At 44.4% G+C, this 12852-nt stretch overlaps 1 protein-coding gene across 2 annotated transcripts in view; it reads right to left on the bottom strand.

Annotated features, from left to right (window-relative positions):
• Positions 1 to 12852, bottom strand: part of PRKCE (protein kinase C epsilon) — a 488396-nt gene that overhangs the window by 300715 nt on the left and 174829 nt on the right. For both annotated transcript variants that reach the window (XM_058551312.1, XM_058551311.1), the window contains one exon: positions 11105 to 11168. In XM_058551312.1, coding sequence (XP_058407295.1) covers positions 11105 to 11168 — 64 coding nt within the window. The remainder of the gene's footprint in view (positions 1 to 11104; positions 11169 to 12852) is intronic.

The following is a 12852-nucleotide window of genomic DNA, read 5'->3' on the forward strand; positions in this document are numbered from 1 at the left end:
AACACCCAATGATTTGTTCACTTTCAATTGGCTAGTTAGGAGCAGGGCCAGGAACAGAATCCAAGCTTCAGATTTCAATAAAGGGGTTACTCCCACTACACTGCACTATAAAGCTGCTTAATGCCAAATTCAGTGTAACTAACTGGGGGCCGTGTGCCTAGCACTAGTGAGGCCTTGCAATAATCAAGGCTCCCGTGGACTTTGTGCCTCTATGGTAGCCCATATCACACTGGGTTTGGGGGATCTGGTTCCCCACTGGACCAAAAGGCCCCAAGTACAGAGATGGCTCTTGTTCCCAAACTGGCTTTGCGCAGTCTGAAAGGTAGGACAGGGCTCCAGGCTCAACGTTGCCATATCATGTGGCCAGCCAGGAACCTCATATGCTTTGGGCCAGCTCTCAGCTCTGCACCCATTTTACAGAAACCCCTGCCCTTAAATGGCTTGTGGCTTACTAGGGTAGGCAGGGTACAACCAGGACTCTAGTTATAGATAGAATATAAATCTATGAGTACATGGTCATACAGAAAGACACAGGCATGCGGGAGCAAATACAGTGTCATGAACCAGCAGGTGGGGGTGGGCAGGCTGACGTGGGGAGATGCAGGAGGAGGAGGCAAACTTGAAATCAAACTTTGAAAGAGTAGAGAAGTAGTTGAATAAACAGGGAGGGAATAGGGGTATTATAATTGGGGACTTGGTGTGTGTGGAGGCCGTGAGGTGGCCTCAGAGAGCCCCTCATAAGTACCAGGCACAGAAAGCTTAAACATTTAGGCCCACACCCACCCGTGAAATTGATTGTACACTGGAATAAGAAACAACTGATTATCCAAAGCACAGTCAGTTCAAACTCATTGTTTATCTCAATAGTTTCCTTTAAAGGGACACTTTTTCCTGTTATTTCATTTAGTCATGCATTCATTTATCCAACGAGTAAAAATTATGCCCCTACTGTGTACCCAGCACCTAACCCAGAACTCCCCCTGCGTTTCCCCATCTATTAAAGGCAGGTGCAACGTGCCTGCCTCAAAGGAGGATCACATAGAAGTAAATTCTAGCAAGGTCCCTGGGTGACTTATTTTAATTAAAGCCCCAGGAACCAGGAGAAAATTAGCACAGTGGGATCAAATTCAAGCACCACTCAATACTTGAGGGTATTTATAGAAAAACAAACACGAAAACAAAAAATCCAATATCCTGACTGGTTGCTTTTTGTTTTCCTGGTATAAATGGGTTCTTGTTCTCCTAGCTGAAGAACATCGATGCTCTCTATTTTGACCTTCTGCAACGATCAAAGCCCAGACTGGAACACCAAGGTCTAGGCACTGCCCACCCTCCCTAAGAATACTGAGTGCCTTCTCGGCCCCTTTCCAGAAGAAAGGAGAACGGGGAGGGAAAAGGTACTAAACAGAAAAGGATTCAAAGGTAGTGACCTTGAGATGGACTCAAGGATTGGAAGCTGGGGAAGGGAGAAATCAGTAGATTTCCCTCTTAATTTTCAATCAAATAGAAACTGGCACCTGCTCACATGGTTCAGAGGGAAAATTGCAGGCCTTGTAGTCTCTTGCTACTCAGAGTGCTGTCTGAGGACTAGCAGCCTGGGCATCTCGTGGGAGCTGGTGAGAACTGCAGCATCTCAGGCCCCACCCCAGGCCCACTGAGTCAGAAGGTGCATCTTCACAGGATCCCGGGTGACTCAGTCTTATTTTTCCCCATTGAAGCCTCATTTTCCCCATATGTAAAATAGGGATGATAAAGACTCGCTGACAGATCCATTTAGGCTTAAACAAAATAACCTCTTTACAGAGATTTGGCTTAAAAAATTTTATTCTCTCCCACTTCCCCCTTCTAGGTGCCCGGCTCTGTACAAACTTCTCTTGGTTTTGACTCAGAACTACAGAGCGAGAAGGGGTCCTTAGTCCCACCCTGTTTCTGTGTACAGAGGAGGCCACCAAGGCCCAGGTAGAGTAGATGACTTGTTGCCAGACATCCCCTAGCCTGCGAGCTCCTAGAGGGCGGGGCTATTCTTTTTCATCTTTGTTTCTCCAGCTCTTAGCATGGTGCCTGGCATGCAACAGATTCTAAGTATATGTAAGAATACCAGTCAGTTGGTAAGTCAAGTAATTAACTAATTGTGGAATAGAAACTAAAAAGCAGGTGTCTGTGAAATCCTAGTCCCAAGAACACAGAGATACACTTGAAAGTGAACTTAACTTTCCCCGAATTCACTCTTCCTGACAGTTCCAATAGAATTCACAGCTGGCTGATAGTGGAGGACACAGGTTCTTGTTGCAGAGAACATCTCTCTGTTTAAACATCACCATTATTTTCAATGCCAGGAAATAGGCAAATGTGAGCGCCTGGAGAGTAGGAAAAACCCACTGGCAGCTGGCTTGCCCTACTTAGTTGGGCAGAAGGTATCTCAGCCAGTGAAGCCATTCAGTCTGTGGGGATGACCAAGCTTGGGACGAGTAGTAGCTGATCCTAAAGCTGGAGAGTGCTGCCTGGTGCTGGTGGAAACACCACCGTGGAATGATCCATCTAGAGAGGGGCGAGGCTCGCAGCAGCAGCAGGGCTAGGCATGCAGAGGCAAGTGGCTCCCTGGACTGAACACTCTGTGTGCATCATTCATTCATCACCCATTCTGTGGGAGTCCAGCTGCCTGGCCCACTGCCTCTCCACATTGAGCGCACTCAGTCCTCAGCGACAAGCACAACCCGAGGGAATCTTTAATTTCAGCATTAGGAATTAGTGGTGTTGAGCCACGTAGAGCAGTAGGTGGGTGTAGAGCATTATTCCTAGAGTTCCCTGTCCTTAGACGTGTTATTCGATGGGTCATTCCCCTCTGACAGGGTCTTCTGGAGCCTATCATAGCCTCTGGACATGGAAAAGTCACCGTTTCTGTGTGTATGGGAATGGTCACATTGCCACCTAATAAATTTTTTTTCAAAATTTCTAAGTAATTTTTGTAATAGCTCATATACTTACATGAGAAAGAAAAACAAGATTACAGGCACTGACAAGAAAGGTTTCCTCCTTTCTAAATTCACCCTTTCCCTTCCCCAGAGACAACTGCTGTTCCCAGTGTGTTGTGTATGCCTGCAGAGACAGCCTATACACAAGGATTTCCACTAGAACGTAAGCCCCACAAGGGCAAGGATTTTGTTTATATTGTTCACTTCTGTGTCCCTAGCACTGAAAAGAGTAACTGGCATAGGTGCCCAAGAGCTCTATGTTGAATGAATGTATAAATCAGATATATTCATGAAAAGCTCAAATTTTGGTAAATCAAGTCCCAGTCCCCCTTTATCTTCTGATTTGATGGACCTTCAATGAACAGTGGGTCTGTTTTATCAACCAAGAAAAGAAGATAACTGTCATTACCCGCCTTTCAGGGTTGCCATGTGGAGCTAATGAGATCATATGGAAGTGTTGGTGGTCGTCATTTAGTGACTGCCTACTCCAGGGAGAGTCCTCAAATGGAAGAGAGCCTCTTCGGTGGTCCCACTGCATCCTGCTCTACCAACAGCTACCCAACAGCTACAAACATTATTTACTGCTTACAGGTCTATTGCTAGCCTTCTTCTGTAAGAGTACAGATGCCTGAAAGCAGGGACCATGTTCATTAGCTCTGCACTCCCAGGACCTGGTATATCTTACATAAGCAAATAAATGATGCTTCCAGTGAAGGAAACTGAGGATGAAGGGGAGACAGAGTAGGTGATTCAGAGATATTTGTTCTCATCTGTGTACACGTGGGCAAATGCCTTCATAGCCCCCCACAGGCTCACACCAAAGGTTTATGATAAAGAAGGGTGATAAAAGCCACAGTGTTAGCGGCTCAAATAAGATCGTGAATGTATTTGATTGTGAAAATATGAATGTTTCAACAAAGCTAGATAATAAGGAAAATCAATAAAACTGTCAGCACTGGCCAATTTCAACTAGATAAAAGAATAAAGTAATTGGTCCTGAAAGACGGCTCTCTAAATTAGGTTAGATGAATGGAAATACCCCTTTCTTTTAAGCCAAATCACGAGGACATCAACAAGAGTAAATGATTAAATTAGAGGCCTCTTTGACCCAGTATGATCTGAGCTGCAAACATGAATTTCTCAAAACAATCTTCATTATAAGACACAGGAATGGTATATAGCAAGACAACAGATAGAGAATTACAAGCCATGCCAGGAAATACATGGCACACTTCTTAACTAAGGATCTATTATAAATCCATCCTTTCTATACGCTTATTTTTTCATCATGACTATTCCTTCTTCAATTACTTCATTAGTAAAACAGGCACAGAAGTCAATAGAAAATGCACATCTCTGCTCCCATAATGGCAGGGGGAAGGAGGCTTCAGTGGTGATCCTAAAGAGCTGTGCTCTCCAAATGCTCAGGATTCAATTCTGTTTTTCATCTGCTAATGGTTGGCATTTGGTGTTGTTAACTATGGATGATTCATTTCAGAGGAACTGCTGTGCATCTAGAGCCTATCTGGAAGGAAATGAGGGTTTCTTGGCTTATTTCTCATCAAGCATTTTAGCATTGTCTCTTTGTGACATTATAAACTCCTTGATGGGGGTTTGGTGCTCACTGCTTTCAAGCTGACTCCCCTTGTCTCATCGGTGCATATGGTCACTTCTAGGAACAAGCATTTATGCCATCAGGACAAAAGATGGAGCCAAAAATCTGGAGACTAAAAGTCCCACACCCTGGGTCTGAGTATCAGCAGCAAGTAGTTATGATGGGAGGGAAGGTGGGGTGCACACTGCAAAATCAATGTTTATGAACATCTGGATTGTGTTATTTTCACTCTTATCACCGCTGAGGCTGTTCCTGTATTCCACATGCTACTGAAGAATCCAACATGTCCATGGATGTCTGGGGAGCCTGTGGAGTCAGCAGGACTAGGATCTTATTGCCTAAGGCACCTCACAGGAGGGAGACCTCACAGGAGGGAGACTGATCAGCACCTTGGAGCTAGTGCCTGACTTTGAAGTCCCCTGTTTAGGAAGGTTAGGGCTCTCCTTAACCTCTCAAGCAATGTTTCTCATCAGAGACTGAACAGAATTTGAAAAGAGAAAGAGTGGGAGTGTCCTGGCTTGATGCTGGAACACCAGCTACATAGGCTAGAGAGGAGGAGAAGGCTGAGGGTAGTAGAGTGTTTACCACAGGACTCCATGAGATGGCTAAGGGAGAAGAGAGAGTGAGTGCAGAAAAGACCACAAAGGGATGCCTGTGCCTGGGCTTGACCTTCAAATCACCTAAGTGTCATGCTTATAAATTGTGCTCCCTCAATGTCCCAGACTTGACCAAACTAGAACATTCCTCCTCCGTGGGGGCCAAGGTGGGTGAGAGGTCTTAACCATGAAGACACATCCAGAAAGAATTGCTTTCAACCTTCAAACACAGCTTAATCATTTAAGGCATTTCATTTTCTTGCTTGCATAGCATGAAAATTTCTGTCTGCAACACTGATGACTGTCTTTATTTAGAATCTCCTAGAGAACACAAATTGCCTCTATTTAATTTAACATGTCTATCCAGCCTTACCTAAAAATAAGAGCTTCAAAGCTGTCTTTGATAATGATGACATGATCCCTCGCTGCTCAGAATGGCCTCCCCACTTCTTCCCTGTCAATCCAGTCTGCCTATCTTTTCCTTTTCAGCCCAAGCCCTGCCTCTTCTTTGAAGTCTTCCTGGGTTATTCCAGCCCCAATTTATTCCCATTTGGACAATTCCTGGTAACACCCAATTAAGCACTCAATGTGATATTGCGTTTCATTGTTCTCGAATGCTTTTGTCCTGCAAGTAAGTCTTGGATTTCTAATTGAATTGCAAGCTCCTTGAAGGCAAGGCCATGTGTTATACTTCTTGTGAACAGGATCTCTCTTTTTCACTTCCCTCCCCACTTCCCATTCCCCAAACCAGCACAGGCACCAAGGTGGGCACATTTGTTAAAGTGCATTGGTGACTATTGTTCATTTGAACAAATGGTTCTTTTTAACTATCTGATAATCAGATGGCATTGGATTAAATAATGTAGAATTTTGAAGGAAAAAGGTAGAATTCCTATAAACCAAAGCTTCAGTGGGACTCTGGGATCTGAGAGATGCTATCTAGATAGAAATTGCCCACTGGCTGAGGCAGAGTTTCAAGAAGTCCTCGACATCTATTTCAACCCTGAAGGCAGTGCTTTAATGCTTACCATGGACAGAAGGAAGATTACGAACCTGCTGGGATCTGAGTCAGGTCTAGTCATGGACCCATCTTACGGAGAGCCTGTGAAGGAGGTGACCGTTCCTGAACTGGGACCAAGGAAGTTTTCATTTCTTAGAGAATGGAAAAGAGATCTGCTTATTTATGAAAAGGACTCTCTGGGTCACCTTTGGATTCAAAGCCAAGAATTTTAGCTTTATATTTCTGTAAAAAAGCTGTCTGAAGAAAAGAACTAAAATAAAAAGAGCAGTGGAGAGGTCTTTACCATGTTGGCAAACTCACCATTGAGGCCATGATTTAGAGCAGGGCACTGGATCATAGCCTGGGGCCTGGACCCAACAGAGCCGGGTAATCAACCTTTCGGCCTTGGGCACATCACTTGACCTCTAATGTCACCATCTCCCACATGGAGGTGATACTGTCAGGCGTGCTCTACACACAGGTTATCATTTCAGAATGAAGCAAAGCTGGTTTGATCATGTCGGTCTGTCTGTCTGTCTGTACAACTTGAAAAAAGTCCAGAACAGAGCTGCAAAGATGAGTTAAGATTTCTAACTACCCCTTCAGAAAGGTAAAGGGATTTGATTGATTCAGCCTGAAGAGGAGAGATTTAATAGCTATATTCAAATATGTGAAGGGCTTTTACCCAGGGGCCGGTTAGAGTACGGGACCACATGTTCTCAGTCTGCACTGAGCAGAGAGGGCACCAGCCCAGGCTCTGACAAGGAGAGGTTGTGACAGCCAGGGCCACAGGACACAAACAAGCTACAAGATGTCCTGGGAAATACATCACTGGGGGAAGGATGGGGAAGAAAAAGAGAGAGAGAGAGACAATGGGGCAGAACTACAGCAAGGCCTGAACTCTGCAGAAAGCAACCTCATAGCCCCTGCCACATATGTTATTCTATCAATTGTCTCTGTCACCCTGCTCTGTTCATGGATCTTTTGAACATGCCATGCCCCAGGGTCAGAAACCTGCCCTCAAACTATTTCTCTAAACTGTTTCTCTGAACCTGCCTGCTGCTCCTTCATGGGCACCGGGTTAGAGCTACACCCACCTTCCTGCTCTCAGGTCGCCAGGGCCTTAGGATATTCTCCGAGCATCTCCTATATGCAAGGGCACTGTCCTCAGGCACTGTTCATACAGCAATCCTATCATAGTCCCTATCATTACGGGGGAGAAATCTGAAGCTCTAAACTAGTAAGCACTAGAGCCAGGATTTTAATCCAGGATTGATGGACTCCTACGTTCTTTCCAGTCTATCTGCTGCCAGTGCCAGAGAGGAGACTGAATGCTGTCTGCAGTCACAGGCTGCAGCAGGGGAGAGAGGTGGATCCTGCCCCCTGCTCCTCATCTTCCTCTTCCACAACATGCAATCACTCCAGAACCTCATTTAACTGCATTATTTGTGATATATGTGTTGTAAAAATCATTCAAATTTTTTTGTATCTTCTGCATTTTATTGCAGAAACAGTTTAGTGATCCAAACATACCAGCGAGACCTACTTCTTGTTATTTCTGTTGTTGCTTAGATGCGGAAACACTCTCCCAGGTGAAGACTACACCTGGATGGAAGGCAGGGGAAAAAGAGCCTAGAAATCCCCAGGTCAGACTGATTGCCCCTCCTCTGGGAGCCTGCAAATCATGGCGCACTGTCATAGTATGATAAAGATTAGGAATAATATACAAATTACATCACAACAAAGGAAGAAATACTAACTAGTATGCACAGCAGGAAACAATAGTTTGCACATTTGAGAATTACATTGCTGTTTATGTTTCTGTTACCTGGGCTAATTATGCTCTGACTCAAGTATCTGGTGAGCCTGTAGTGTTACGTTTACCAGGAAGCCACAAGTGGTTATACTTACGATAAAAGCAAAATGCTGAGAGGCATCTGAGACTGAGGATCACACACGAACATTCTGAGGAGGTTTGCTACTTGGGATAATGCAGGTAAAGGGCCTCACCCAGTACCTGTCAAAAAGAGTCCAGTTCCTGTGAACCCTTCCACCTGCTACAGATATTAGCCAGCCCTCAGCCTTGAGCTCTGATGTCTATTCGAATTATTCCAAAGGACAAAATTGCATGACCGGAAATGACCTTAACTGTCATCCAGCCTGACCCCTTACATCTGGGGTTAGGTTGCCTGGTTTAATGAAAGCACACACCAGTCAAATCCCATTATGATGAACTGCACAGGACATGCAAGCAGTGGAATTTTATTAGACAGTTAGAAATCACATTAGCTCCAACTCTAGCAGACATAAACGTCCAGGCTTTCTACAGTGTGTTAGCAAGAAAAAGAATCCTTTGGCACATCCTAGAAGAAGGAAGTGTATTCACACAGTCTCCCCACACACACATTTCTCTGAGCTCTTCAGTATTAGCATGTGTTGTAAAGTTTGTGCAATTTCTATGAATATTTTTTTCCATTGATGGGACTGGAGTGTTGGAGATACGTGAGTTGAAGGGATGCTTGATGGCAGAATAATAGAGTGGTGAAAACGTCAGCTATGCCTCATGCCGCCTTTCTTTTCACCTTTCATGGAATACAGAGGCATTTTCACTAAAGAAAGGGACTTAAACAAGAATCCGTGAATGTCCACAGTTTAGCTGTGCCAACCATGTAATGCACTGGACCCTTCCCATGCAACCTAGGTAACAAATGTTACTTCCACTCCTCTACTCACCGTCCCAACCCTCCCAAAGACAAAACTGTCTCTGGACCAGGAGCCCTCAGAGTCCCAGAAGCAGGACTGGGAGAACAGATGTGTAGAACACAAACAGGGCACAACAGCATCAGCTTCTAGGAAGAGATTGCTGGAAGTCCTTCCCATTATCCAGAGCGAGAATCCCAAATCCAGAAACAGCAAGAAAAAAAGAGCAGAAAAATTTCTCCTTTTCTTCAGAGCAACACATGCTAGCACTTTACAGAGTCTGGAATTTCTGAAGTAAACTCTATTTTCCTGAGATGAAAGAGATTAAAAAAATAGACTAAGAATTCAGCCCAGTGAAAATTGCTTTGGCTATTCACATGCAATCAGCTGTAGAAGCAAGAAGAAAAAAATCAATTGCTTCTGATTTATTTATTCATTCATTTGTCCATATCCTTTCCTTCTAATGTTAAAAAGGATATCTTCTGTAATTTTGCAAGTTGTTTATCTTTACAAAGAAAAAAAACAACCCAAGCCTCCCATTGGTTGCCTAACATGTTGACACAGGAAATACATGTTTAATTATCCCGTTGCATGTAGATTACGTAACGAAAAGGGGGATTGATTTTGCTCATCAAACATTTCGCCAGTGTCTACAATTAGGAGGCCCCTGTAATACTTTTAAGCCTGGTGAATTTGGGATCACATGCTATGTTAGAAGCAAGGTAAGGCTTCAGCTTACTCAGTATTTTATTTCTTAATCTGGGTGGTCGGTACACTGGTGCCCATTTTATTATTCTTTAGGTCCTTTTGTACATATTAAATATTTCATACTAACTATTGCTAAGTCCTCAAATCTTCTACAATAGATTCTATTCTGGGCTGTTCAGAGCTGAGAGCAGAGAAGGAAAGTTGGAAATGCCAACATGTAATTGCAACAAAGAACAGAAAATGTAAGACGCCAATTTTGGAAGGTTTAAAGTTTTAAACCTACGTCAAATAATTGAGATTAAAAGAGAACCAAATTGTATTATGAGCCTCATATACATATAATTATTGAATTATTCTGAACACTTGTTGAAACTGGTGATAAATTAGCCAAATGAAAATCATCAGGCACCACTGTCAAGTGCATCATTTGACCAGCTTCTCTGAATTTGCTTACATAATCTCTCCTCCCCTTGCTGAACCTTAAACTAGAGCTTCATCTCTAAAGTAGGGGAGACCATGTGGGGTTGTGACTTAGCACTATAATCCCAGTCTTCTGGTAAGATGCTGTAAAAGGCCCAAGTCTTCCAGCCAGGAGCTGAGGGAGCTGAGTGTTTGTTTTTCTTTTATTTTGTGGCCCCCTAAATCCCATCTTTTTTCACTGCCAAGAGGAACTAACCTTGGTCTTATGATCTTTCTGCCATGACGTTAAAGCCAACTGCTCTGTCCCCCTGCCCACAGAGAGAGGAGAAGAGGAAAAATTGTCCCAATAACTAAATTTCAGTCCTAATTCCCACCATCCCTAGAGCCCAAGTCTGCTACCATCTCCCTGTTCCTGTGTGGACAAGGTGTTACTGTCTAGTCTTCCCTTCTACCCTGACTGCTCAGGTCTCATCACCCTGCAAGCCTTTAAAGGTCATAAATGGGCAAAGACAGGATCGAGAGAAGAGGGGCTAAGAAGAAGAAAGAAGGAAAATCTGACTATCAAAGAACATCTACACCCTGCCTAACCAGCCAGTGGGAAGCAGACATTCCCTGACCCCATTATTTCTCTTTAAGAGCAAGACTTTTGCCTGCATAAAAAGAAGTAACACTTCTATAAAAGCTCTAAAGAAATAGGATTCTGAAACTTGACACCTTATTTGTTTCATTTCTGAATACTGTTAGACCAGCTGGTTTTACTTCCTTCCCACCACACACACACAAACCCCACGCAAGGCTTCAGGGAGAGGCTGCCGCCCCATCGAAGCCTGCCTCACGCACCAGCATGCAGGAATGCCTGTGTTATGGGCCTCATTTGGTAAGTCAAAAATCTTCCCTCTGCTCCACCAAAGTCAACAGATGGCTGGTCCCTTTTGGCACACAGGCGTAAGCATCTTCAAAATAACCTTTTCCTTTAAAGTGTGCCAATTAATTAAATGTCACTGTAAAATGTGCCAGCCAAGGAGGGAAGAGAGAAACTGGAAGGCAAAGAGCCAATGGAAGAGAACAAGGCGGAGAGGTCACAATCTCCTACCTTCACCCGACGACCCCGAGAGATCGATGATCACATATACTCTTCCTTCTGGCTCCAGATCAATCTGCAATTAAGAAAATGACAGTGACTCTGTTAGTGTGTTATGGAAGCAACCTGATAGTTCCATGACAATTCCACCCAAACTGCTAAAACCTATTAAGTCACAGCTCCAGTCAATTCATCAACTTAATGTGTCAGGTGCTAGGTGAACTAGGAACGAAAGAGAATCAGCATTTATGGAACGTCTACTATGTTCTGGATACAGTACTAGAAGGTCTGATACACACCCGACAGGTAGTGTCATCCCCATGGTTCTCAAATGGAAGTGATTCTGCTGCACAACGGAAACTTGGCACAATGGACACGACACAGAACATTTTGGAGACACAAAAATATCTGGAGACATTTTTGATTCTTGTGACTGGAGAGGAAGTGCTGCTACCAGCATCTAACAGGTGGAGGCCAGGGATGCTGCTAACTATCCTACAACACACAGGACAGTCCCCACAACAAAGAATCATCCAGCTCAAAATGCCAATAGGATCTAGGCTGACAGACTGTGTTATCTCATTTTACAGATAAGGAAACTGTGCTCAAAGTTCCAAGGTAGGTGGCAATGCTGAGATTCTGTCAAGACTGCCTAGAGAAACCCATGCTCTTTGTACCACACAGACTGCTCACAGGAGAAATAACAGAAGCATGGGACACTATTCCTGTTCTCAGGGTGTTTACAATCTCACGGGATGGGGGAGGGGCACCTAAAAACACCAGAGAACAGTGCTGAACGCAGCTTAATGATGAGGGACAGAGAATAACTGATCAAGCATCAGGTGAGCCAAAATCAGTGTAGAAGAGCAGTCTGAGAAGACTTCATGAAGGCAGCAAAGGGAAGGCATTCAAGGTGGAAGAAACAGCATAAGCAAAGGCTGGGAATGTGCGTGGTGCTTGTGCGAGACTGAAGAACCCCCATGCTCAGGCTGTGTGTTGGCACATGCGTTTTGCAAACCCCACATTCCACCAGGGTTGTAAAGAGAGAGCCAATATCACTAAAATCTTACCATTGACCTTCTCCACTCACCCACCTTCCTCCCTCCCCACCTCCAAATCCAGCGAACTAACTTCTATGCAGAGCCAGGCTGATGAAATCATAGGTCAGAGGGCTGGGCCTCTTGTAGGTAAGACATCTTTGCAAGATCTAAACTATCCTTACAGAAACTGTGTTCTCCATGCAAGAGGGAAGTAACTCCCGAAACCCTGGATCACCAAGTACCCCTGGTAGCCTACCCCCACCTCCACAGTCCCATCTGGCTACGCAGAGCTTTAACTGGCTCATACTGCCAGGCTTGTTTCCCCAACAAGCTGTAAATTTCTTGAGGGCAGGAACCACCCCCCCCCCACCCTTTTCTTTCTCATTGTCCCCAGCAAAGCACAGCCACTCATTTAGCATGCACTACTGAGGAAAGGTCAGTCTGATGAGCACCTCCTCCTCCTTCAAGGTTGAGGTCAATTATCGCCTCCTCTCTAAAGCCTTTCCAGATATTCCCAGTCAGAATTAATTACCTGCTCATTTGTATTCCCACAGCGCACATATATATCTTAACCCTGGCTCCAATAAACTGTAATCCATTGTCCATATGTCTATCTCCTCTGCTAGACAGAGTGTGAGAACCATATTTGCATCCCTAGTGCTTAGCTCACTGTCTGTCAGTCAGGAGACACCCAGTAAACAGTTGTGCAGGTGGGAAAAG

This window comes from Diceros bicornis, chromosome 12 (genome assembly GCF_020826845.1).
Source record: "Diceros bicornis minor isolate mBicDic1 chromosome 12, mDicBic1.mat.cur, whole genome shotgun sequence".
Lineage (NCBI taxonomy): Eukaryota > Metazoa > Chordata > Mammalia > Perissodactyla > Rhinocerotidae > Diceros > Diceros bicornis.